The sequence below is a fragment of the Stenella coeruleoalba genome (genome assembly GCF_951394435.1).
Source record: "Stenella coeruleoalba genome assembly, chromosome: 15".
NCBI lineage: Eukaryota > Metazoa > Chordata > Mammalia > Artiodactyla > Delphinidae > Stenella > Stenella coeruleoalba.
This window is the reverse complement of record NC_137161.1, coordinates 69,094,400-69,120,450: the sequence shown is the minus strand read 5'-3', so window position 1 is coordinate 69,120,450 and position 26,051 is coordinate 69,094,400. Positions and strand designations below refer to the sequence as shown.

Here is a 26,051-nt window from a genome sequence, read left to right as displayed (position 1 = left end):
TTGTTTACTTATATGTTTCCTTGTATGTTATTTTTCTCCTTCTCCAATCTCCATCTAGAATGTAAGCTCCTTAAGGGCAAGACTCATGTATGTCTTTCACCACTGTGTCCAGTATTCAACACTTTACCTGAAACATAATTAGCTTCTATATGTGCTTAATGGATGGGTGGATGAATAGAAAAATTAATAGACCCTAGAAATCATCTTACTCAAGTTGCTGTATGCTGAGTACTGTCTCAGCATCCTCTTTCCATAGTGGATCTAGCCCAGGAGTCTATAAGGGAGAGAACTCTCCCAAAGATACAGAGATGCCCTCACCTTCCTACAGAAATGGGCACACTTTCTATTGCCTTCATCATAAAGTCCAAATTGTCTCCAGCCTGCGTGCACAACTTCATCTTCCACCACTGCCTTCCCCCGTGCTAAGTTCACGGCACACTCAACTTCATACCATTACGTGAAAATACCAGTCATGCTCATGACCTTGCCTCTCTTTGGAATGCCTCTCTATCCCCCTCCTGCTAAACATCACTCAGCTTCCCTCTATAAAGCTTTGTCTGGTAGCCAAAGAGGTTATACTCTGTACTATCACAGGCCTTCATGCATCCCTCCACCACCACATTTATTCTAATATATGATAATTCTATGACTAATTTTCCCCATTTTACTGTTAATACTTTGAGTAAAAGGGTTATGTCTTATGTCTCTGTCTATCCCACTAGTGCCTAGTATGGCGCCTTAGAGAGAGATACAGAAAAAAAAGTTGACTATTATATATGCATATTAAGAAATAATTTTTTAAGAGAATTTTTCATTATTATATTGCTCAATGGGGTGAAAAGAACTGGAACATATTAATGGTTGTTATTCTGTCAACTATCTGACCACCATTAGTGAACCAGTGGGAGAGGCAATTTTTAATTTATGAAATGGAAATTTATTTCAATTAGTTATAATGTGGTTAAGAAATCACATTTGAAAATATTTATACTATGTCTGAAATAGACACACTAATACACACATACTCAACCTTTTCCCTTTTCACTCTCAGCTTGGATTTTTTTTAACTGAGCATAAGCACTGACAGCACTTCTTGGAACTGTTTAATGTATATTTAATGTTCACTTTTATGGTAACCCTACATTAAATCCCATTGGCCAAAAGCAAGTTATAGCTCTTCTGGTTGCTGGCCAAAGGCTGGTGGGTCAGCACCATGGACAGAGGGAAATGGTGCCAAAGGTCAATCTAAGGCTACTTGTAAAATAACAGCTGTGACAGCAGATGTACTACCAACGAGAGACTGGTGTGAATGTTCCCCTGGGGATCATGGGAAGAGCGTGACATCAGGGTTGGGGTGAACTCAGAGGATGGGGTCTTAAGAAAACAACCACTCCTCCAAGATGTCTCTGAGTAGCATGATCTGCTTCATTTATTGACCCATATCAATTTCAACAATTTTTCAACCATTTGCTCTTCTGTTCCCAAGGTGCCAACATTTCCAAGCTGAAGTAAACATAAATACCTAACTAGAAAATATGAAGGACATTTGTTCTTTTTACCTGTCCAGCATCTATGATCCTTTTTTTCCTTTGCAAACCACCTTTCAAACAAATAAGCTGTTCTTAAAAGATGACACTAAGGAATTGTTCATGCTATGGGGAAGCGTTTGTGATTATACTGAAGTTATGTTTAAGATGGGAGCCCCTGTCTTTTAGCAGTACATTCTGACAGCTACAAATGAAATAATATGATGTCTGGGATTTGTTTCAAAATAATCCAGGATCAGGGGAGTAGATAGAGATAAAGGGAAGACAAGTTTGGCCATGAATTGCTAATTGTTAAAGCTGGAGCATGAGAACACAAGAGTTAATTCTCTCTACTCTTTTATATGTTTGAAATTTTCCATTAAACATATACATATACATGTGTGTGCATATAACACTGAGAGGCCACAAAAAAATAAAAATAAAAATGATTCCTGAAGAATGTATAATCCTGCACCTAAGAGATAATGCAGAGCAAGCTTTAATACCCTCTACTCCAAGAGGAGCTTTAAGGAGACTAAGCTATAACTGTCCCCTGCAGACTTGAGATTTCTGTCTCGCTCAAGATCATATGATGGACTAGGGAGTTCAGATGTCTAGGGATGTTCACTTTATTCTGGAGCAAGATGTCTCAGGAGAGTAGTTTCTAAGAAATGAAACCTTTCATGCACCTCCCCTGACAAGAGGCAGCTGGGGGCAGCTTGCAGTTGCAGGGGCTGAGGCTGAGTGTAGGGAACGGGTCCCTGGTTGTGATGATGGGCCCACGGTCAACACCTAAAGTTTGGGGTCAGAACTAAAACAACGACAAAGCATTCTTTAAACATAAAATGGGTTGATAAGTAGAGGGAGTCGAGATATGATGCCAAGTACATAGGGAGAGGAGCTAAAGCATGAAGAGGGTGGACAGGTACAAAAGGAAGACATACCTAAATATTTCCTGGATTGGGGGAGGGGGCTGGGGGGCTTTTCATGTAGTACCCACATCAGAAGCAAATAAGGAGCCAACACAGAGGCTGGTGGATAAAATAAGAAAGCGAATGTAAATTTGCTTCAAAATCTGTGGAACTGTGCACATATGGCAAGAATTACTCAGAGCTTATGGACAGCAGATGAGGTTGAGTGCCTACTATGTGCAAGGCATTGCTCAAAGCACCTGGCACACAACAGTTAAGTAAATAAATAAAGTGCTGCTTCATTGAGCTAACAGAGAGATAGATAAATGTATTTGCCAATTATTTAAAAGTGTGATAATTTCACCTGGCTTTTTCCTTTAGAGAGAAAAGATGGCCTCCAGCTAGAAAAGATGGCCTCCAGCTCACTGCAATCCCCACTATTCCCCATTCTCTACTGTCTTTTTTTTTTAATATATTTATTTATTTATTTTTGTCTGCATTGGGTCTTTGTTGCTGCGCGAGGGCTTTCTCTAGTTGTGGCAAGGGGGAGGCTACTCTTCGTTGTGGTGCGTGGGCTTCTCATTGCCTCTAGAGCCCAGACTCAGTAATAGTGGCTCACGGGCTTAGTTGCTCCGTGGCATGTGGGATCTTCCCGGACCAGGGCTCAAACCCGTGTCCCCTGCATTGGCAGGTGGATTCTTAATCCCTGCACCACCAGGGAAGCCCTCCCTACTGTCTTATACTCTACTTCACTCAATTATGTTGTTTGCCTGAGCCCTGCAGCCTTTCGAGTGTGTGACCCCTGCCCGTCCCTGAGGTGCTTCTGACACTTGCCTCTCCTAAAAACACCAAATGGCTCAAGGAGCAAATAAAAGACCCTGTTCTTAGCCGACTCAGAATCGTGGGTTGCCACTTAGTCTAAAGTAACCTTGGGCGGATACATCACCTCACTGAGCTGTCGATGTCCTTAACTCTAAAACGGATGTAATCTTACCTGTTTTATAGGATTTCTGTGAGGATTGGACCTTGCCTAGTCAGCTCTTACTCCTCCCTTGGATCTCATCCCTAGCTTTACCTCTTCAAAGAAACTTTCCCAGACCTCCTAAGTCAACTCCCTCTAATATACACAGATTCTAAGCATCATGTACTCGTCGGCAGTACCTGCCACAGTTACAACTGTACATTAGTTTGTAGATTATTTGATTAACACGTGCCTCTCTCACCAGACTGAAAGCTCAAAAGTGGCAAAGGATGCTGTGTTTTTTGTTTGTTTTGTTTTTCTCACCACCTATCACCATGTCTAGAAAAAAAAAAAAGTGACCAAAGAAATGAAATAAAGGAAAGTAAGCTTGTAAACAGCTGTGTAAAGACAACCTCTGGCATGTACTAGCTGCCCAATAGATTCTCACCTAATGCCTCTTGGCTGCTAGAATTTGCATGTCAAGTTTTAACTAAGACTTTCTCTAAGAAAAAAAAGCCACTAAGTTTTATTTTTTAATAGTCTATCTACCCGCCAACCCCAGAACTGGGATTTTTGCTTTGCCCACTGATATAAGCCAAATGCCTAAAACTGCCTGGCACCTAATCAGTAAAGGGATGGAGGGAAGAAGGGAGGGATGTGCGGGCACAGTTCTGGGGTTTCACAGAAGTTGAGAGACTGGACAGCTCCTCCTGCCACCACCAGGAGGAAGCTGGGGCCTGGTCGGAGGAACTCTGAGCCAGAGATGACATCCTCTCCCAACAGTTTTAGCTACACCGACTTCCCCGGTGCCCGGGGCAGTAAGAGCCCCCGAGGCGAAGAGCAGCCCCCGCTGCTCCGCAAGCAACGGACGGGGGCATTCATGGATGGGGACATTCACAGATGCGAACATTCACATATGCTCCCCCAGAGGAGGGCAGGGGGCGGCACCGTGTCCCTCCGCGAGGGCCACTGTCCCGCCGAGGGTCGCCGCCTATAGCAGCGTCCAGCACGCGACCGTTCGCAGCGCGTGACAGAAACCTCCGCCAGGCAAACGAGTCCTCACACCCCGCGTCAGAAAGGACTTCGCGCCACCTCCTCATTAGCGCTCCTCAACCTCACAGTCTCTCCCCGCCTCCCAGATTCTCCGGCTGACGGAGAACGCCCACTCCCCTTTCTCACACTGTTCCACAGTCTCTTGCAAAGTGCCTGCAGTGTGTCCGTCCGCCCCGGGGAAGAGCCGCCGCAACCCTTCTCATTCCTAAAGTGTCTCAGCAGCGCGTCGCTGCTCTGCGCGCTCTCGCGAGAGTCCACCGCGCCGCCCCCTCCCCCCAGCCCCTCGCCGACGAGGAAGCCTCTGCCGAGCCCCGCGGCGCGCGGGCGCGAGTGGCGCATGCGTGGCTGCTGCTCCCAGCGCCCCCCGCGCAGTCCGGGAACAGAGCAGACGAGGCTGCGAGCGAGGATCCTGCAGCCGCCACCCTACGAATCGTTGTTTGGTCCCCGCCGCTTCTCTCCCCTTAGGGACAGGACCCATTCGCGGCTTTCCTCAGCGTGTGGAGGTTTCCTGAGGACGGCCCGGGCCACCCTGGCCTAGAAGAGCCGGGCGCTGGCCTCGGATAACGTCGGCCCCCACCAGCAACCCGCAGCGGCCTGGGCGCGCTGCCGTGCCCCGAGCCTCGAACCCGGGGCCGGGTGGGGCCTACGCATCCGGCCCCACCCACTCGGGGGCCTCCCCTCCCCCGGGCCCTTACCCGGGTGTCTGACACACCCCCTCCCGGCCCGGCTGTCCGCCCCCGCCCTCCTGTCCGCGGTCCCCTTGATTTTCTCCCAGTCCTCTAGCGTTGCTCTTTCCGACATTGCACTAAAAGATGCACCCTGGAAAACCACAACGCGGGGACACATCTTGTTGGGAGAAGAGGCTGAGTTCTTGGACCTTAGGGTACATGTTCACCTTTTCAAGGGCCTAGGATAGATTTGATTAATCAGCCTGGGGTACCCTGTTCCTGCTGACACTGCCGTTTTCACTTCCCTGCCTTCCCACACTTCCAAAATCATTAGCAGGGAGCTCTCGAAGGTTTGGTTTCTTCGAGTCTCCTTTGAGCTAGACGTGAGGTTGACCCCCGGGTTAGAGCATGGCTGCATCCCTGGACCCTCAGATCGACGCGCCCCTGGAGGTTGAGGGATGCCTAATAATGAAGGTGGAAAAGGAGCCCGAGTGGGCATCGCAGCCCATTCTGGAAGGATCGGACAGCTCTGAGTCCGAGACTTTTCGCAAGTGCTTCAGGCAATTCTGTTATGAGGATGTGACCGGACCCCATGAAGCTTTCAGTAAACTCTGGGAACTTTGCTGCCGGTGGCTGAAGCCAGAAATGCGTTCCAAGGAACAGATCCTGGAGCTGCTGGTGATTGAGCAGTTTCTCACCATTTTACCCGAGAAGATTCAGGCGTGGGCACAGAAGCAGTGTCCGGAAAGTGGTGAGGAGGCGGTGGCCCTGGTAATACATTTGGAGAAAGAGACTGGAAGACTAAGACAGCAGGTGAGAGAGGGTTTTCCAAATTTTTGTATTTAGCAAGAAGGGGGTGGAAAGGAAGCTGGGCAAGGGATGCATTGCAGGAAATGCAAGTTATGGAAGGATAAATGGTAATAATGAAAGACCTTTAAAGGGAATCTACTTAAAAGGGATCAGAATTTCATATTAAATAGAAAAAAAGCTTTGGTTGAACTGTTATCTTGCAAATGACACTAAACATTATGCATCTAAGTATTTGTTTTAAATCTTTGCATAATGTTTCCCAAAAAAATTATATGAGAGAAAACAGTACATTATGCTTCACAGGATTTTACTTTTGTAGCTTGATCCTAAAGAGGGCTATTTTGCCCTGCCCCCCACCCAGAAAGAAAAGGAAAGAAAGGACTTTATCAGTTACCCCAGGGCCTCTTGTAATCCTTTAATATTCCAATCCGTGTCTTCTGAAGTGCCCTCAGTGTCATCATCCCTGTCACTCTTCTCCATTTGAATTGCTGATCCTTATTTGTCAGTGGCTTTGCGTGCTCTTCTAATTGTTTTTCAACAGCCCTTTCAGTAACCTCATGAAATCCTGCAAGATTTGCACTTTCACCTTGCACAGGATTTGTGTAAAGATCTGACTATTAGCAAGTTGCTGTGTTGGTCAGAAATAGACACTAGATGTCGAGATTAATTTTCTAAGTTTTCAGTGCACTAGTGAATTAATTAGTGTTCTGAGAACTTTCATTTCTCTGTGAACCTGATAGATATGAGGACTCAAATAATGTCTAGTCTGATAACAGGGAGGCTCTGTATTTCACTCCTAAGAGATTTTGCCCCTCTGTATACTAATAAAGAGCACTCTCCTATGCCCTTATGCCCAGACTTCTGGACAATACTATTATCCTGATGCCCTCAGAGGTCCCATAGGGAGTGGAGTGAAATTTTCACTCCTTCTCACATCTTCTATCCTTCTTTGATATCTTTCTTGGGGGAATTTGGCCCTGATCTAGCCCTCTTTAACTCCCTTTTCCCACTATGGCACTGACTTTATTTCCCAGGTTAGCAGTCCTGTGTACTCAGAGAAGCAAGCCCCACTTGGAGCAGCATGGGAGGTGGCAGACTTTCAGCCACAGCAGGTGGAGACCCAACCCAGAGTGATGTCTCTGGAGGGAGCTGAAAGCCTCCACTCAGGACACCAGGAGCAGCTGAACCAAAAGAGAGAGCTTCGGCCCTTACCCAAGAATGGTAAGAAGAACTCAGAGCATGCCCAGTGCAGAGACCATGGCAGATTTGTTTTGTAGCCCCAACACTGTGACTTGTTCAGCGTAGCGTCCCCTCAATCCATATTTGAAAGTAAATTGAATATTGGGGAGAAAGACTTCATTAGCTTCAAGACTTGGGAATATGTGTGACATAAGTAAAAGGGATCTTAAAGATGGAATCTGAGAAAACATAGATTGCCCAGACTGGCCTTAAGGTCTCATAGTGTTACTTAAGAACCTCCACCCTGCAATCAGCTTGTGGTTTTTAGTCCTGCTGCATGTGTAAGTGTGTGTGTTCTTGGCTGACTATATGCAACTTGGAAAAACTGGAAGAGGAAATGAGATTTTTTTTCAAAAAGTGACTGACAGTAAGGCATCACAGAAGTGGCTTATGAGAGGGATAAACAATAAGACTTCATAGAGAAGAGACAACTGGTGTTCATATCTGCCCTAGATGTTAATGAATCAAGTCAAATACAAGGAAATGAAGACCCTGCCCTTCCCAGTCCACAATGATCTCTCCATCCTCGGCAGCATGGTGTCAGGCTTAAAGAGAAGAGTGGAAAGATCACTGAACCTACAGTAGAAAGACATGGGTTTATATCCTTTCTCTGCCCCCTCCTTGTGTTGTCTCGGGCAAGTAATATTAATTAATCTCTGTGTATTAATGCATAGAGATTAAGAAATTAGGCTTTAGAGGTAGACAGTATGCGTTCAAAACCTACCTCTGCCATTCTTTATCTGTGTGGTCTTGGTCAAGTTACTAAACTTCTCAAACTTTCCATTCTGTCATCTGTAAAAGGAAAATACTAAGGTTGTTAGCGTAGATTAAAGGAGGCATCGTAAAAAGGGTCAGTGCATAATAGTGCTCAGTAAATGTTAGTTTCCTTTCTCCCATAATGGCATGATTATTTTTAAACTTCAAATCTGTCTGACTTACAGAACCCCTCATCAAGGGGCAAGATTCACCACTTCGGACCCCACCTCCTTATCCCTCCTGAAATTCATATTATGATAGACTGCATTGCAAATATTAATGGTTTCTGGAGTTTTCATTGTTTGTTCATCAGCATCAAAGTTCCCTTGTTCACATGGATTATATGCTGTCAGTTACTTTACCTGATAAATCCATGGTGTTTCTGGATTTTGCCATCTCAGGTGATACGGAATTCCTAAAGTTAGGTGGTTTCTTCTGTTGAGGTCCTTACTGGGGGTAAGGAGGACAGAAAATTTGAGGGATAGATATCTCAGAAAGGTGAATTCCTTCTAAAAGAAGAGATAGGATTTCAGCCATGTGTGCCTAAGGGAATAATGTATTTCTAAGGAAGTGATTCAGTTTGATTCCATAGAAAGTGGTAGATCAAGCTTTTGAGTTCTTGGTCACAGTAAGATTTATTCTTAAAGTTTTCCTAGATAGTGAATTCTAGAAGAGAAGTTAGACCACAGACTGCCTTATACTATATAAGCTTATATATCTTCCTTCCACCTTTCTGGGGGTATATTTCCCTGTAGTGTTCAGTACTATGTATCTGCATACGCTAACATTTTTTAGGACAGTATTCACTCATAGGGAATTAATTTGTGCTAGAGATAGCGAACTGGTAACTCACGTGCCAGATCAGATTGTTTTGTTTCACCTACAAGGAGTTTTTGGTTTGGAGGTTTTGTTTGTTTGTTTTTAGTTCTCAAGGTTTAAGACTTGAGATTGTACATAAAAGTCCCGCTTTCTGGCTTCTCTTGAAAAAGTTAGAAGCTCTGGGGCTTCCCTGGTGGTTCAGTGGTTAAGAATCTGCCTGCCAATGCAGGGCACACGGGTTCTAGCCCTGGCCCAGGAAGATCCCACATGCCGCGGAGCAACTAAGCCCGTGCGCCACAGCTACTGAGCCTGCGTTCTAGAGCCCGAGAGCCACAACTACTGAGCCCACGCGCCACAACTACTGAAGTCTGCATGCCTAGAGCCCGTGCTCCACAAGAGAAGCCACCACAGTGAAGAAGCCCACGCACTGCAAAGAAGAGTAGCCCCCGCTCGCTGCACCTGGCGAAAGCCCACTCACAGCAACGAAGACCCAACACAGCCAAAGATAAAATAAATAAAATTAAAAAAAAAAAAAGTTAGAAGCTCTGTGCCAGGGCAATAATCTCACAATGAAGCATCAGCTGGAGCTGAACACTGGGTGTACCCTTTCAGTGGGACATGTGCTCTCCAGTTCCCCACAGTCCTTACCTCTCCCCTTTCATGATGTCCTTTACCTGCTTACTCCCTAAGAGCATTTGTGTTTGTGAGCCCTGCGTTAGGGTACCGTGGTTTGGGGCATTGTTCTGAATTCATTGAGAAAATGACCAATTTATGTTTGTCAGGTTTTTTATACATGCTCATTTCATAAAAGGAGAAGCAGCATGAATAAGATGGCAGAGCCAACAACACTAATTGTTTCTTTCTCTTCTTACAGCTCGGCCTTCTCCCTGGGTTCCTGCTCCTGCTGATGAATGGAACACCATAGATCAGGAAGTAACAGCCACACGAGTTCCTGTTGGGTCCCAGGTAAATTGTAATTGTTCTCTCTAGCCTAACTTCCTAGGATATTCAGTCACAATGATTTCCTCAAACTTTTATACTCCCTCCAAGAGACTTTTTCCCCCTTGCTCCTTTTCCAGAAGAGACTGCACCCAGCCATCTGAGTAATGGGATTCCTTGCTGGATCATCTCTCTTATGACGCTTTGTAGTACCTTCTGCTTCATTTGGCACATGATATACACTTGGTTCTTTGATTTTAATTTTTATTTAGGGCCTTTCTGTGCTTCATCCATGATCATTCATCCTTCAAAAACCCATGTGGTTATCTTGGTAGTCATTACTGTTAGTGTGTTACAGGGACCACTGAAAGATGTCCACATGGCAAGAGGTTTTTCCTACAAAAAGAGTGTGCGTCAGATTCCTGCTCACAGAGACCTCTACCGGGATATTAGAAAGGAGAGTATTGGGAACATGGTCTCCCTGGGTAAGGATTCTATCCCTTTTCAAATAAAAGATTTGGGGATTTCTAATATATTCACTTCTACCGATGATAAAATAGTTATAAATGTTATCACTTTCAGGACCTCCATGGGTTGTCTAGTCATTTCTGGCCTCTAGCATACCATGTTCTCATACCTCACTCATTCCTTTCTTCCAATTTATATTATAGATTTTTATACATTCTTATAATTTAGTGATTAAAACATTGGGGAGATTTATATATGATTGTCATATTATTGAAATATAAACTTACCTACATCCACTAGACTAAAAATTCCGTAAAGTCATAAGGTCTTTTTAGGATTTGTTTTTGTTTAACCCATAGTAACCCCAACACTGTGCACAGAGCCTGACATATGGGTGGCGCCCAGCAAATATTCACTGAGTGGATGGAAATCTTATAAACAGAAGGAAAAAAGTAATTTCAATACAACAACCTTGATAGCGTGTTGTGAATTTTTTAAATAGCACGAATTTTTACAGGCACACATAACCACTGAAATGTAATTTTACAAGCAAACTTTTGAAGAGCTATATCATCTGCTTTAACAATAGGGCTAAATATGGTTCATTCATATGTAAGCTACAAGTCAGAGATTACTTATGAATAAAATTATAGGCCTAAAATGTGCACCAATACACACTATAGATACTATAAACCTTTGTTGTCTAATAGAGTAGCCACTAGCTACACGTGGCTATTTAAATTTAAATTTATAAAATTAATTAAAATTAAATAAAGTTTAAAATTCAGTTCCTCAGTGACAGTAGCTACATTTAAGGTATTCATGGGGCTTCCCTGGTGGCGCAATGGTTGAGAGTCCGCCTGCCAATGCAGGGGACACGGGTTCATGCCCCGGTCCGGGAAGATCCCACATGCTGCGGAGCGGCTGGGCCCGTGAGCCATGGCCGCTGAGCCTCCGGAGCCTGTGCTCCGCAACGGGAGAGGCCACAACAGTAAGACGCCCACATACCGAAAAAAAAAAAAAAGGTATTCAATAGCTGTATTGGACAGCACAGTTACAGAACATCATCATCAAAGAAAGTTCTGTTGGACAACAATACATATAGATCCTGAAGTACAGAGTTTACAAAATAGGCCATGTCAAACTGAATGAATAAAGATAAACTGACAATTGTTTATAATCAGAAAGTAATTAAAGCAGTTTAAAAAAATGATCAACTTAAGATGACACACCAGTAACAAAGCACTCTTCCCAAAACAGCAGGACCCTTGATTTTATTTTATTTTTATTATTTTTTTTTTTTTTAATTTTTTGGTCACACCCACAGCATGTGGGATCTTAGTTCCCCGAACAGGGATCAAACTTGCTCCCCCTGCAGTGGAAATGCAGAGTCTTAACCACTGAACTGCCAGGGAGGTCCCAGGACCCTTGATTTTAACTTTTACTTAGGGTCTCTGCACTTCATCACTGATCATTCATCCTTCAAAGACCTGTGTGGTTATCTCGGTAGTCATTGCTGTTAGTGTTGTTACAGGAGCCAGTGAAAGATGGCCACATGGCAAGTTGCCTACACAATAGCTGTTTCCTAGTGTTGCCTCGGATCACACAGCATCCAGACCTAGTAAAATGATGAATTATAGGTCTTAGTAAAATCTGCCATGAGTGGGTTAGAGACCATACTATGGACATTCAGATTTAGCCCAGTGCCTCCATGTATAATAATTATGTATGGAAAGGCCCAGGCCCACAGACACCTGGCTCGGTCTTTTATCATAGATTGTAAACTAAAGGCTTATGAGTCTAGCCTACAAACATATTTGGGCCTTGCACAGAGTTTTAATATAAAATTAGTTTATAAATCTGGATTTCCAGTATCTCTTAAAAAAATCAAACGTCAGGCACAACGGGCCCACCTTCTCTCACAGCAGCCATTGACCACAGCTGAGTGGCGGAGCTCGTGCTAAAATGCCAGGGCTCTCACTCCAGCCACCTCACTCCTTTACTTTGCCTGCCTGGTCCTGGTAGATGTTTGAACTTTCATTGTCCCTACACTTACTTCTCTCATGTGAAACTGAAGAGCAAATCTCCATCCCCAGGGTTCTTTCAGCAAGGATTTGATTTGATGCTGCCTCCCTAGGAGAATTCTGTGAAACTCCTATGTGTGTTTTCTATAGAAGGAAACTAAATGTTATTACATACTTATTAGGCATTGGACGCTTTACAGATGATCCTTTATTTAATATTCCCAGCACCTTGTTGAATAGATTATATTATTTCCTAGGAAACTGAGGCTCAGAGAGATTAAGAAACGTCCCCTGGTCAGAAAGTAAAGTAAGTGGTGGAGCTCGGATTCCAATTTAAGACATGTTGATCTCCACCATATTGTAAAGTAAAAAATTAAGTTACTTTCCTATTCTTACGTCTCTTTCCCATTAACTTCGCCAGAATGTCTCCAAAAGTTCTTGACTTCTCATCTCCCATAGCCCTAGTGTGTGTGTGTGTGTGTTGAGTGGGGGAGTGAGGGGATGTGGGGAGCAGGTGTAAGCACACTTTATAAGTAACGAATACTGGTTCATAGGAGCACGCTCTGAACCTAACACAATGTTAGATACTGAGAGGGAATTGAAGGTAATGTAATACGTGTTTCTTACCCTTAAAAGTTTTCCTTTAAGAACTAGCTGGGGAAGGAAGTGGTACATATATGAGAAGTGAAACGGTAGTTTTAAGTTAGTAGATGATTGTGCCAAATAACTCGTGTAAGAAACTAGTGTGCATGATCGTGATTGAGGAAGACTTTAGAGAAGGAACTGAACAAGACCTTTAAAGGATAGGTGTGAACAAGTGTTCCAGGAGAGCATACTACAGCAGGAGATTGGGGCATGCAGTGCTGATCTCTCTAGCATGAAATATGTTTCTCTTACTCTAGGAAACACAGTGTCTACAGCTAACAAGATGGCACAGTTGGTGCAAAGAAAGGAGCCATGGACAATAGGTCTACAATCCCCTAATAAGAGGAATGTCCTACAAAGCAACTATATCAAGGAAAAATCAGTTCATGCTATTCAGACCCCTGCAAGGAATGCAGGGAAAACACGGAGAGAGCAGCAGCAGTGGGGTTTGGAAGATGAAAAAATAGCAGGCGTGCATTGGAGTTACGAGGAAACTAAGACTTTTCTTACAATTCTCAAAGAGTCTCGCTTTTATGAAACACTTCAGGCCTGTCCCCGAAACAGCCAAGTATATGGTGCTGTAGCTGAATGGTTGCGAGAATGTGGCTTCCTCCGAACACCAGAGCAGTGTCGGACCAAGTTCAAAAGTCTACAGAAGAGTTATCGAAAAGTGAGAAATGGCCATGTGCTAGAACCCTGTGCCTTCTTTGAGGACATGGATGTTTTGTTGAACCCTGCAGCTCATACTTCATCCACGGATAAGCCAAAGGAGATTCTGTCTCTCCCCAGACTAAAGAGAATTGGTATCAATGCTAAAGAACAGATCAATTTGGTGGAGGAGGAAGAAGCCGCAGAAGAATCTGATGGTGATGAAATGGGTGTTGAGTTTATCCAGAAGTCTGAGCTTCGTGGTGCTCCTGTCTTATTTCAAAACCTGAGTGGTAAGAATGGTACTTTTTTTTTTCTTTCTGGTTTGAAAATGGATGATGTGGTCTTGTGGAAAAAGGAGTAGACCAGAAGTGACCAAACCCAGGGAATTCTGTCACGCACACCTTGCCACTCATCACTGTAATTGGCCATGTAACTGAAAGTACTCCCAGGTGTTTTGTTACCCCCAGTGCAGTCTGAGTAACAGCCATGAAGGGTTCTTTTTTGGGTTAGAGCATGCATTTTGAGTATTTGGGGTCTGTGGAAGGAAGACAAATGGAGTCCAGGGTTCTAAGGATCTAACATTATCTGAGAATTGTTACAATGCAGTCAATTGTATTAGATTGTAACAGTCAAGGATACATTATTATACTATCAAGGATAGTCCATAAAGGAATATGTAACTAACAACAACAAAAAAAAAAGAATTTAAAAAAAAAGAAATTCAAAGAGAAGACAAGAAAGGAAAAGAAGAATCACAAAGTAGATGCATTAAATGGAAAAAAATCAGTAAGATGATAGATGTAAATCCAAATATATCATTAATTACAAATTTAAAAGTCTAAGATTATCAGATATATTTTTAAAAACTATATTGCTTACAAGAGATACATCTTTTTCTTTTTTTTTTTTTGGAGCAGAGAAAGGCTTATTGCAGGGCCAAAGCAAGGAGAATGGGTGGCTTATGCTCAAAAACCCAGAACCACAAGAGATACATCTTAAACAATATTCAGAAATATTGAAATTAAAAGGATAAAAAAAAAGATACTATACAAAAGAAAGATGGTGTTGAAATTTGGGGCCTGGGACATGCAGAACTAAACCACCACTTAGTAGCTATGTGACAGCTGACATATCATATAACTACTTTGAGCTTCAGTTTTCTGTCTAAAATATAGCTAAGAATATGAGGGTAGTTGTTAGCGTTAAATGAGATAATGTAGATGAAGGCATTCTGCAGATGCTAAAATGCAATAAAACACTGCCTGGTGTCACAGTTATTAGTAATGTTTCTGTAATCCACTTTATGAAAAGATGATAATTTCTTAGGTAGAATGGAAAAATAAACCAGGCTGGGAGATCTGAGACTGTACTCATGACTGTACCTATTCAAAACAAACAGATCTCAGGAAAAAGATGGGAAAATGCATTATACAGGTATTCATCATTCTGGAAATCCATAGACATGAGGGTAGGTGGTTTCAAATATGGAATCCAATGATATGACTGAAAGAGCCACCCAGTAAGATGGAGGACAGAAAAGACATTCCTACTACAGATTATAAAACACCCAAAAAGCATGTTTAACAAACTGTCTTCAGACATATCCTGAAAAGCTTAATTCTGCTATAAAAGCAGGACATCTGCCTGTCTTACAGATGGTTTCATCTCTCAAAGTAGAGGACTCAGTAACATCAAAAACTACTCTGGACATAGTTCTGCTGTTCAAAGAAGATGGGCTAAAGAAATGATAGGGAATTTGGGGGAAAAGTTCCTGCTGGGTGTCCTAGCCCATTATTCCTAACAATTTTTAAAAGACAGACAGCTAAATCCTTAAGAACCATAGCAATGACAGATTTGGGGGGCTACATTTTTATTCTACCAAGTAAACTTTGAGATCAGTTCATCAATTTTAATTTTAAAATCCTATTGGGATTTTGACTTTATAGATTCATTTGACAGTTGATATCTGTACAACTTGAATCTTCCTATCCAGAAACATAGTGTCTCTCCATTCTTTCTAGTTCTTTTATGTCTTTCAATATAATATTATAGTTATTTTATATAGACCTTCTCATTTCTTGCAAAGCTTATTCCCAGGCATATAATAGTTCCAGGGAATGGGATTTGTTTTCTTGTACTTCTTATATTTTGTAATGTATAGAGGCTTCAGAGACCTTGTATCTTTGAACTTTATCCTTGAATGGCAGGTGTGCACTGGGGCTACGAGGAAACCAAGACTTTCCTTGACATCCTCCGTGAGACTCGGTTTTATGAAGCACTGCAAGCCTGTCATCGGAAGAGCAAGTTGTACGGGGCCGTGGCCGAACAGCTGCAAGAGTGTGGCTTCCTCCGGACACCGGAACAGTGCCGGACCAAGTTCAAAAGCCTTCAGAAGAGTTACCGCAAAGTGAAAAACGGTCACGTGCTAGAGTCCTGTGCATTCTACAAGGAGATGGATGCCCTGATTAACTCTCGGGCATCTGCCCCTCCCACTAGCACCCCAGAGGAAGCCCCATCACCCTCAATTCAAGAAAGAGAGGACATTGAGATTGAACCCCAGGAACCTACGGGCTGGGAACCTGAGGAGGACTCACAGGAGGCAATAGTTGAAGATTCCAGCAGTGAGAGACTGAGTGAGGAGGAAATTGTGCCAGAGCCAGAATTCCAGGGACCTCCAGGTTTACTGCAAAGCCCGAGTGGTAAGGATCATGAGGGGCTGTGGTCTAAAGAAGAAGGAAGTGGGATCTACTGACAGATCAGAAGAGCTGGCACATCGCTCATGAAGGTCTATTCATTAAGCAGATATTTGTGTGTCCTGTGCCATTTGAGGAAAAGGGGGAGGTATCGATGAATAAAACAGAGTCCCTGTTCTTATGGTGCTTCTGTTCAAGGGAGGAACTTGGATTCTCGTGATTTGGTTTTTGGGATCTCAGCCTCGGTTTTGGTGTGTATGGGGCAGATAATGTTTAATATCTCCTAGAAATATTGTGGGGAAGAAGAATTTGGAATTAAACGTGAGAAAAACTCAGATCAAGGAGGTGTGTCAGTAAGCTCAAAACAGAAATGTCTCAGTTATGTGTGATGTGCATGAGAAAAAGGATAGGCAGAGAGAAAAAGACTTTATTCTGGTACTGAGCTCCACCTGCGGGTTTCCCGCTGACCACTGGATGCTCACAGGCGTCTCACCAGCAGTCCAGGCTTAAATTTTTCAAAATTAAAATCAGCATCTTCCTTCCCACACTATGGCTCTTCCCTGTGTCCTCCCACAGGTCATCGAGACTTAAAAGATAGAGATTTTTTTGATGCCTTCTCTCTCCTTGTTTACATCCAGGCAGATGATATGTTTTTTCAGCTGTTGTAGAACTCCCATCTGCCCCCCTCTTTAGTTACCATAATCATTACCCTAGTTTGGCGTTTCTCTGTCTCTTGCCTGAACTATTGTAAAAGTCTCCAAACCAGTTTTCTCCATTAGACTTGTATTAAGATTCCACAACCATCCTTAATCTGAGTTTGTCTTTCTAACCTTACCTGTTATTATTTTCCTTCCTGTACTCTATGCTTATTCAAAACAAACATTAGAAAAGGAAGTTCACACATATGCTCTCTGGTAGTATTTATACAGGAATTTGTTTTTGTATGGGAATGAAAGCTGAAATTATTAACTCTGTAACTGGAACTGTTAAAGTTGATAACTTTGGAAACAAAGTCCTTCTCTTGTGAATCTTGTTTTTTAAGGTGAGCTCCAGATCTGTCATCAAATTATCAGGCTCTGTCTGAGGCAACTACTAGGCTATAACTTCCTCCAAATCCCAGAACAATGTTGGACCCAATCAGAGTACTTCAGAAGATGACATTGTTAGGGCTTTTGACCTAAGTCAGTGGATTCACTGATGGCTGCCCTCCTCTTCCAGCCCAGGACACAGCCACCCCACTTAGGACTGAGGGATGTTGGCAGTTTCAGCTCAATATGTGGAAGGAAAGTAACGTTGAAATTAGCAAGTAGAAAAAAGACAGTACAGCAAAATGCATAAGAAGGGTTTGAGAATCAAGCAAACCTGGATTGGGCCTAACTTACACAGTTTGTGAACTATTTATGGATCAAATAATACGATGTCTGAATTTACTTCAAAATAATCCGGGTAGAGGGAGCAGAGAATGTGTGGGAATAGAGATGAAACAAGATTGGCCAGGAGTATATCATTGGTTAAGTGGTTCATGGAAGTTCAGTTTATGTACTGTTCTCTACTTTTCTGTGTTTAAATTTTCCATAATAAAAAGTTAATACAAAAACCACACAGTTAATAAGTGACCAGGATGGAATCATAACCAGAGCTGTCTGATTCCAAAGCCTGTGTCTTCACCACATCATGCTCTCTGTTCAGAAAACTTCTCGGCAAAGCTGGATCCAAGATGTACTGTGGGATGCAGATGAAAGAGTGAGGAGAAGATAATTCTGGTTGTCGAGCAGTGAGAATTAAGATTTGAGTTAGTGTGGTCTGTGTGTGAGACTGCCAGAAAAACAAAGTGACAGCAACATTTGAGAAGAAAGAAATACCCTTGGATAGAGTATGACTAGAGGTTGATGAGCTTAGAAGTCCATTGAGGAATTTGGACTTGATCATTAGAATCTAAACACTAATGAAGTGTAGTGTACTTTCATTATAGATGAGAAATTTTGAAAGCAGGATGAATTGTAGTGGAATTTCAGGGAGATAAACTAAGTTGCTCCCACGTTAATCAGGATACAGATTGGGGATAATGGCTTGGATTATAATTAAATTCTGAAAACATTTCCAGAGGCCTACTTTGTGCTGGGTATTATTGGCTATTCGTGGAACTGAAAGAAAATAAGGCCCAGTGAATCAGAAAGAGTCCCCACGCCTGAGGCCAGTGAAGCACACAGGGATCCTAACAGACAAGGCCTGTAGGCCATGTTGTTTATGTTGATACATGACTGGTCTGAAATGTTTGTCTTTTTTTTCAGATTTTGAAATTGGAAGTAGTATCAAGGAGGATGCAACACAGGTAATATATAAGGACATGGAGCAGCATAGGGCACTAATAGAAAAGTCTAAAAGGGTTGTTTCTCAGAATGCTGACCCAGGTAAATATTGTAAAAGGGAATGCATCTCAGGAAGACAATGGGACAACCTTCAAGGAGTCAGACAGGGAAAACTGATGTCTCAGCCTAGAGATTTAGGGAAAGCTGTCGTGCATCAGAGGCCTTTCATGGGGAAAAGGCCCTACCGACTCCTCAAATATGGAGAAAGCTTTGGAAGGAGTGCTCGCCTCATGTGCCGGATGACCCGCCAGAAGGAAAATCCTTACAAGTGTAGTGTCTGTGGGAAGTGCTTTGGTAGAAGCAGGAGTCTAATTAGACACCAAAGAATCCACACAGGAGAAAAACCTTTTAAATGTCTTGACTGCGGGAAAAGCTTTAACGACTCCTCAAACTTCGGTGCCCACCAGAGAATCCACACAGGAGAGAAGCCCTACAGATGTGAAGAGTGTGGAAAATGCTTCAGTCAGAGCTCGAGTCTCATAATACATCAGAGAACCCACACTGGAGAGAAGCCCTACCAGTGTGGAGAGTGTGGGAAAAGCTTTACCAACAGTTCTCATTTCAGTGCCCACAGGAGAGTCCACACTGGTGAGAATCCCTACAAATGTGTGGATTGTGAGAAGAGTTTCAATAACTGTACGAGATTTCGAGAACATCGGCGAGTACACACTGGAGAGAAGCCCTACGGGTGCGTGCAGTGTGGCAAACGTTTCAGTAAGAGTTCTGTTCTCACTAAACATCGGGAGGTTCATGTGAGAGAAAAGCTTCTGCCATACCCTCCAGCGCTCTATGCCCCAGAGAACCCACACAAGGGAAAGACTGATGAATTCAGGCAAACTGTTTGATGACGATCTCTTCTCTTCCTAAATGACCCCTTAGCCATTTTACCCTAATCTCACTCTTGGAAGCAATCTTTTCTTAGCTATAAAGTGTAATTCCCAAGATAGGGTTGAGAATATCAATAAAGACTTGGATCCTGTCCTCACCTCTGCCTCTAACTTGATCAGTCTGTTCCTCTCCTTCTATGTGTCTCAACTTTTCCTTTAATAAAGTGAAGAAGATACAGTGTCTGAGTGCAGAATGGAATTCTCTTCAGTATGTCGAGGCCACTGCCATGGGATCGCTAAACCCAGCAACATCCAAGATCCTTCAGTGTATGGGAGAGTTGTTATCAAGGAGATAAAAAATGCTCAAAGTTTTTTTCATTCTCTACCACATGCGATCCCGGATGCAACTTGATCACAGAGTTTCCTGTTTGGGTAGAACTTTCAGGAGCCTGATGAGAACCACATCAGATCCATCTTGGTTTTGAAGATATTCACAAAAGGAGATTGAAGATTTTATAGTTTCCATCAGAAGTCTGTTGCAGTGTACCTTTTTTGTGTCAAGAAGTTGATCTAAATAGCTAAGGTAGAATCCCTGTATTGTCACTGAAATAATGCCTTGCCCTCCATAGAGATGAGAAGCAACTGATCACCCATCGTCCTTTGTAGACTAACCGTTTCTGGACCTGAAGACTGAGAGCCTCTCGGCTGCTGTTTCTCCAGCCTATAAGTAATCCAGTTCCTGTTACTGTTTCTCCGAAGTCCTACACTTACCTCTTAATTGTTCTGGGTGCCCTTGTCTGACTCTTCTGCACTGCCATGCCCTCCTCAGACTGAATAGCGTGCATGCTCATGCTGTGTCTCATTAAAGTAGAATTTCAGACACATTCTAGTTCTGAATGTGTGACTTCTCCGGTTTTTGTCTAGAATATGACTGATAATGTTGGCATATTTTATGCCTCCCAACCCCACACTTCAGTATAATATTGTATAATTTTAGATAGTTTTCTAAAACTCTAAGGAGATAGGGAAGGAAGTGAGGTAGAGACCTGAAACATTCAATATTTATAAGATCAGTTGGACTCCTTAGACCTGCTTTAGATCAGATAGCCACCTTGGTCCAGACCAGCACTCCAGAGCTGCTTGTTAAGTTTACCGTTCTCTTTTCTGAGGCTTCTAGTCCCTCTTCATGTGGTCATAAACCTCTCTGTAGAACCCTGAGTAATTTATACAGCTCTATACCTCAATGAGTGAAGGTGGAAATATTTACTGAAACTTCCAGGCCAGAACACTTTTCGTTTTCCACATTTACCAGTTGGTCTGAAAGATGTCTTTGACAACCCCCAGCACTGCCCCGATAAATACTGAAGGAAGGGTTCAGATGGGGAGACAGTTCACTTATGGACGTCGCAAACCAGGGATTTGGTCATCCAAAGCTGTTAAACTCCAGGATGAGGCCAGTGGCATTTATACCCTTAAGATGAAGGTAACCTCGGGGGGCTTTGCTTTGGGGAGGGAGAAGTCATAAGTTTAGTGGAAAGATAACCGGAGTCAGGGCTGTAGATCATTTTTTTGATCTTCTCTCTCCTTTGTCAGATGCTTTCTTATTTGAAGACATCTGAGTACGTTTGAATCTTTTGAAACTTGTTCAACAAAGTACCAAGGAGGGTAGGCAGTGTAGAAAGAAATCCAACTTACGGTGCCAGAATCAGGTGTGGCCTGTTGGAAGGCAGGTGACTCAGGTAAACATTGATAAATGTTTCGTACACTTGTTAGGAATGTTAGGATGTTGTTCAGTAGGTTGATTTCCTCTGTGTTGTCTGAATTATAGACTTCTAACGGTAAGTGCAGTTTCATGTTGGTAGTGTGCCTAGCACAGTGAGGTGTGTGTGGTGCCAGTGGGCGTGTGCTTGTATTGTGTTGATGTTCTGGAGTTCTAACTCTAAAGACGACGCACATTAATAGAAATCACCTCTTAGTAATAAGTATGCAGGATTGATCATTATATTGAAGCATGATTCAGGAAAGTAGATGATTTACTCATAAATATTTATTAAGCACTGTTGTGTGTAAGGCTGTGTTCTAGGCACAGTGAGGGATATGAAAATGAAAAAAGGCATGGTGTCTGTGCTCAAGGAACTTGCAATATGATGGAAGAAGTATTGCAGCAAAACGTAATGTCAATTATGTTCATGTCAGTTATGGAACATAATTAGTTTATTAATGAAAAAATCACCTTCACTTGCAAAAGAGTTTTTTTAATTGCCTAAAATCATATTCTCTACCTCTGTCGCTTCAATTTCCCCAGTGGCAGGAAAGGCTCAAGAACCACTCCTTCTCCAGTGGAATAAACTCATTCTGTCTGTCATATGTCTGGGATCAAGCTAAGGTGAAATTTGGGTTCCCTTACCTTTTCCCAGTTGTAAGTGGACTATTTGAACTTGTATTAAATTAACTTACTGGACTTTGCTTCTGAAGAAATAGGAAGTCCTACCCACCATCTTAGACCAAGGCAGTTTGTATTTTATCCTTTTTAAGGTGGAGCATGAAAGTCAAAATGAACAGTCATACTCTGATTACTGTGTCTCATTTCACATAAATTGCCTTTATGAAGACCTGTAGGAGAAGGTTTCTTCCTAGGTCTCAGTACCAGAGAAAGCTCTGATTCTAAAGCAAAAAATAAAAATTTTACCTTACAAACACTGATTTTTTTTTTTTTTTTTTTACAACTTACTACTTTTCTTCTGGCTGCTGGAACAAAGAAACTTACAAAAACAGAGCTTACAACTCACCTCAACCAACTACTTAAATCTATATTTATCTGATACTGTAGATTAGGTAAATATAGATTTGGAACTTTGGAACCTGGTTGTATCCCTGCATAGGCTTTGTTACTTCCACAAATGCCGTGATTCTTACTGGCATTTTTATTATACACATACAACCTACTGTATTCATCTGGAAGGAAACCTTAGTTTTTTTAAAGAAGAAAACGTCACAATATGCTTAAACAGTTCAGGGCAGCCTGCACGTAGAATGAGCGTTAGACCAGAAGCCAAAAGACAAGTTTCATTCTTGTCGCTACCACTTTCTGAGTGTTGCTGGACAAATCAGCCTCTCTCTGGGCCTGATATCCTTATCTGAAGAGAAGTTGAGCATGATTGCCAAGACCACTCTGGCTCTGATGTTTTGTGAGGCTATGGGGTATCATGTAGAGAGGAAAAGATTATAAGACCAGGCCACTGCCCTGGCTCGCCACCACAGGCAGCATTTCGGGCTGCACTGAATCCACCCCATACTTTAGCAAGAGGATGCTGTGAGCAGTCCGGGAGCTTGCTCAGTGAGGAGAAAGGACAAATCACTCATGTTCAACCGCAGGCAGCCCCTGAGTCACCTCGATAGGCAGCGGCAGGTAGCTGCAGTGGAGAAAGCCTATTTTGGGAGCTCTGGTGCCCAGTGACAGACACAATTCAACTCTGAGGGAGCTGGGGAAGCCCCAAATGCAAGGCGCGTCTGAGTGACTTGTGTAGTGATAAGCCTTTACCTCTGAATGCATTCCAAGTATAAATGTATGTCTACTCATTGTTTTGTATTAATGTTCACTTAGATGTCTTCTTGAAAACTTGTATGTGAAATAAATGTCTAAAATAAATGACTCCCGTTGGTTTTTGCCATAATTTGAAGGCTGTCTTCTATCAAGGAAGAAGAGAACTTATCCAAGGGCTAATAAAAGCTGATCCTCGTAGCTCAAGGGAATTTCAGTTTCTTTCCAGCCCCCTGTTCTCCCTGCAGCTAGCAGGGATCTCTTGGGAGTCCACAGCTATTCCTGTGCTGCAGTCCTCTGATAGCTGTCACTGCCATTGTCCCAGAAAACGTTTGGCTCTAATTCTAGAGGGGAGTTAGTCTTGGAGGCACACACTGCGTGTGTTCTTGGAGGGGCACTCAACCACAGCCTCTGCTGCTGGAACAAGTCTTGACATGATTTCCCCAGATACGGTGGTGCCTTTGGTTTACGATTTGATTTAAAGAGTCCCAGTGGCTTCCACTTAGCCCTTCTTCCCATAACAACTCCAACTCCATGGGTCATAGAGTCAGTGTAGAGATTTTGTCACCTGCCGAGGATGTATTTCCAACTATACTCTTAGAAACTGTAAGAAGAATCATAGGATGGATCTAGAGCCAGTTCACCTAGACATGAGGTAGATTCCAGACAAAGTGCATCTCTCACCTGGACTTTATAAGCAGCCAACTGCAATAGCACCCAAGGTTCTCAAGAATTATAACTGCTCAGGGTCAGTATCTGAGAGTCCCTCTACATTTTCCATATTTTCCTTGAGTAAATGGCCACAACGTTTTTAGAGGAAACAGAGACAAAGGCTCAGAATAGGGACTTCCCTGATGGTCCAGTGGTTAAGAATCTGTCTTAGAATGCAGGGGATGCCGGTTTGATCCCTAGTCAGAGAACCAAGATCCCACATGCCACAGGGCTACTGAGCCCACGTGCCACAACTAGAGAGAAGCCCGCGCACTGCAATGAAAGATCTTGTGTGCCACAACTAAGACTGAATGCAGCCAAAAACTAAATAAATATTAAAAAGAAAAAAATGGCTCCATATTCATGTGCGTTGTTACATCATAATCGTTCCACAAGATTACCTGATCTTCCATTCCTTTATAGAGATTTAAGTCTGTGAACTGACCCACGTGTGGGAATTAGATGAGAGACTTTAAATCTGTAAGGGGAAAAAAATCTCTAAGGCTACAAATTTTCAATTCCTATAAACCAGTTAAGGCAATTAGATTTTAAGGGAGGAGAATGAATGCTTTGTGTTTCAAACACCAAAAGGAACAAAGCTAGTCACAACCTCCAAACACCATGGTGGGTCCAGGGACTCAGAAGGGAAGCAATGGTTTTGGGTCCCAAGAGAGGCGAACGCCTGAACCCACTTTGAGGTGGTAGGACTCTGGAGGAAAGTGGCAGTGTGGGGATAGAGGGGATGGGGGCAAGACCCGAAAGGCCCGGTCTTAAGAGCTGCTTGGATACATAAGCATGGAGCCCGTGGAGCACACAGGTGTGCTTGGTGTGGAAGTTGTGGAATTGTCAGTAAACAACCCCTCTTTCTAGAAACCACCCTGGCCGAGACAAGTGTGACTGACTCAGCTATAAAATGGCAGCTGCAGTGGGCATGAAGTAAAAAGTTAGAGCAGGAAGACCATGGGCAGAAGAATGGATAAGGGAGATGTGGTATATTACACAATGGAGTATTACTCAGCCATAAAAATGAATAAAATAATGCCGTTTGCAGCACATGGATGGACCTAGAGATTATCATACTGAGTGAAGTAAGTTAGACAAAGACAAATATATCACTTATATGTGGAATCTTAAAAAATGATACAAATGAACTTATTTACAAAACAAGAAATAGACTCACAGACACAGAAAACAAATTTATGGTTACCAAAGGGGAAAGGGTGTGGGGAGGGATAAATTAGAAGGTTGGGATTAACAGATGTACACTATTATAGATAAAATAGATAAACAACAAGGACCTACTGTATAGCTCAGAGTACTGTATTCAATCTTTTAGTAACCTAAAATGGGGCTTCCCTGGTGGCGCAGTGGTTGAGAATCGGCCTGCTAATGCAGGGGACACGGGTTCAAGCCCTGGTCTGGGAGGATCCCACGTGCCACGGAGCAACTAGGCCCGTGAGCCACAACTACTGAGCCTGCACGTCTGGAGCCTGTGCTCCACAACAAGAGAGGCCGCGATAGTGAGAGGCCCACGCACCGTGATGAAGAGCGGCCCCCGCTTGCCACAACTAGAGAAAGCCCTCGCACAGAAACAAAGACCCAACAAAGCAAAAATAAATAATAACCTAAAATGGAAAAGAATCTGAAAAAGTATATATATATAAAACTGAATCACTGCTGTACACCTGAAACACAGCATTGTAAATCAACTATACTTCAATAAAAAAATTTTTAATATTAAAAGTAAAATAAAGCGATTTCCCTGGTGGTCCATCCAGTGGTTAAGATTCCATGCTCCCAGTGCAGGGGGCCTGGGTTCGATCCCTGGTCAGGGAACTAGATCCCCATGCTGCAAGTAAGACCTGGCACAGCCAAATAAATATTTAAAAAATAAAATTAAAAGTTAGGACATGAAGGTAGAAGATTGGCATACTTCCCCTTCGGATTGCTTAAACTCTCAGAGTTCTTGGACAGTCTGGTGAGGGAAGATGCGAGAACATAATACTAGGTTTCTCTACAACACAGAATATGAGGACTCAAGACGATTCTCTCAAAAGGAAATGAATCAGTACTTGTGCTCCAAGGGTATAAAGCAGCACATGCCTGCTGCAGTAGAAAAAAACACTAGAGAGTGTGTCCAAAATCCTGGATTCTAACTGAGCTCTGCCATTAGATCACTGTGTGATTATAGTCAAATTATTTAGCTCGCCTCTCTGGGTTTTGGGATTGGACAGCATGAGTGCTTCCCAACATTTTCCCCTCAAGAGGCCCAAAGATCCTTATGTGAAGATAGTTGATTGAGAAAATACATGCGTGCAAAGTCCGTTTAGAATCTTCTTGCCAGAGCTCCGCTCCCTTGCCATGATTCTGATACCTGCACATTTCAAAACCTTTGATTAGAGGGACTTCCCTGGCAGTCCAGTGGTTAACACTCCACTGC

At 42.9% G+C, this 26,051-nt stretch overlaps 1 protein-coding gene across 2 annotated transcripts; it reads left to right on the top strand.

Moving 5' to 3' along the window:
• Positions 1 to 4,838: 4,838 nt before the first annotated feature.
• On the top strand, positions 4,839 to 22,929 carry ZKSCAN2 (zinc finger with KRAB and SCAN domains 2). 2 transcript variants are annotated; one of them, XM_079946270.1, is made up of 7 exons: positions 4,839 to 5,932; positions 6,964 to 7,150; positions 9,618 to 9,709; positions 10,041 to 10,167; positions 13,077 to 13,760; positions 15,678 to 16,169; positions 18,455 to 22,929. In XM_079946270.1, exons 1-7 carry the CDS (start codon positions 5,528 to 5,530, stop codon positions 19,375 to 19,377), a joined length of 2,910 nt encoding a protein of 969 aa, XP_079802396.1. In that variant the 5' UTR covers positions 4,839 to 5,527; the 3' UTR covers positions 19,378 to 22,929. The 2 variants fall into 2 exon arrangements, with proteins under 2 accessions (XP_079802396.1, XP_079802397.1); XM_079946271.1 differs by lacking the exon at positions 15,678 to 16,169.
• Positions 22,930 to 26,051: the final 3,122 nt, after the last annotated feature.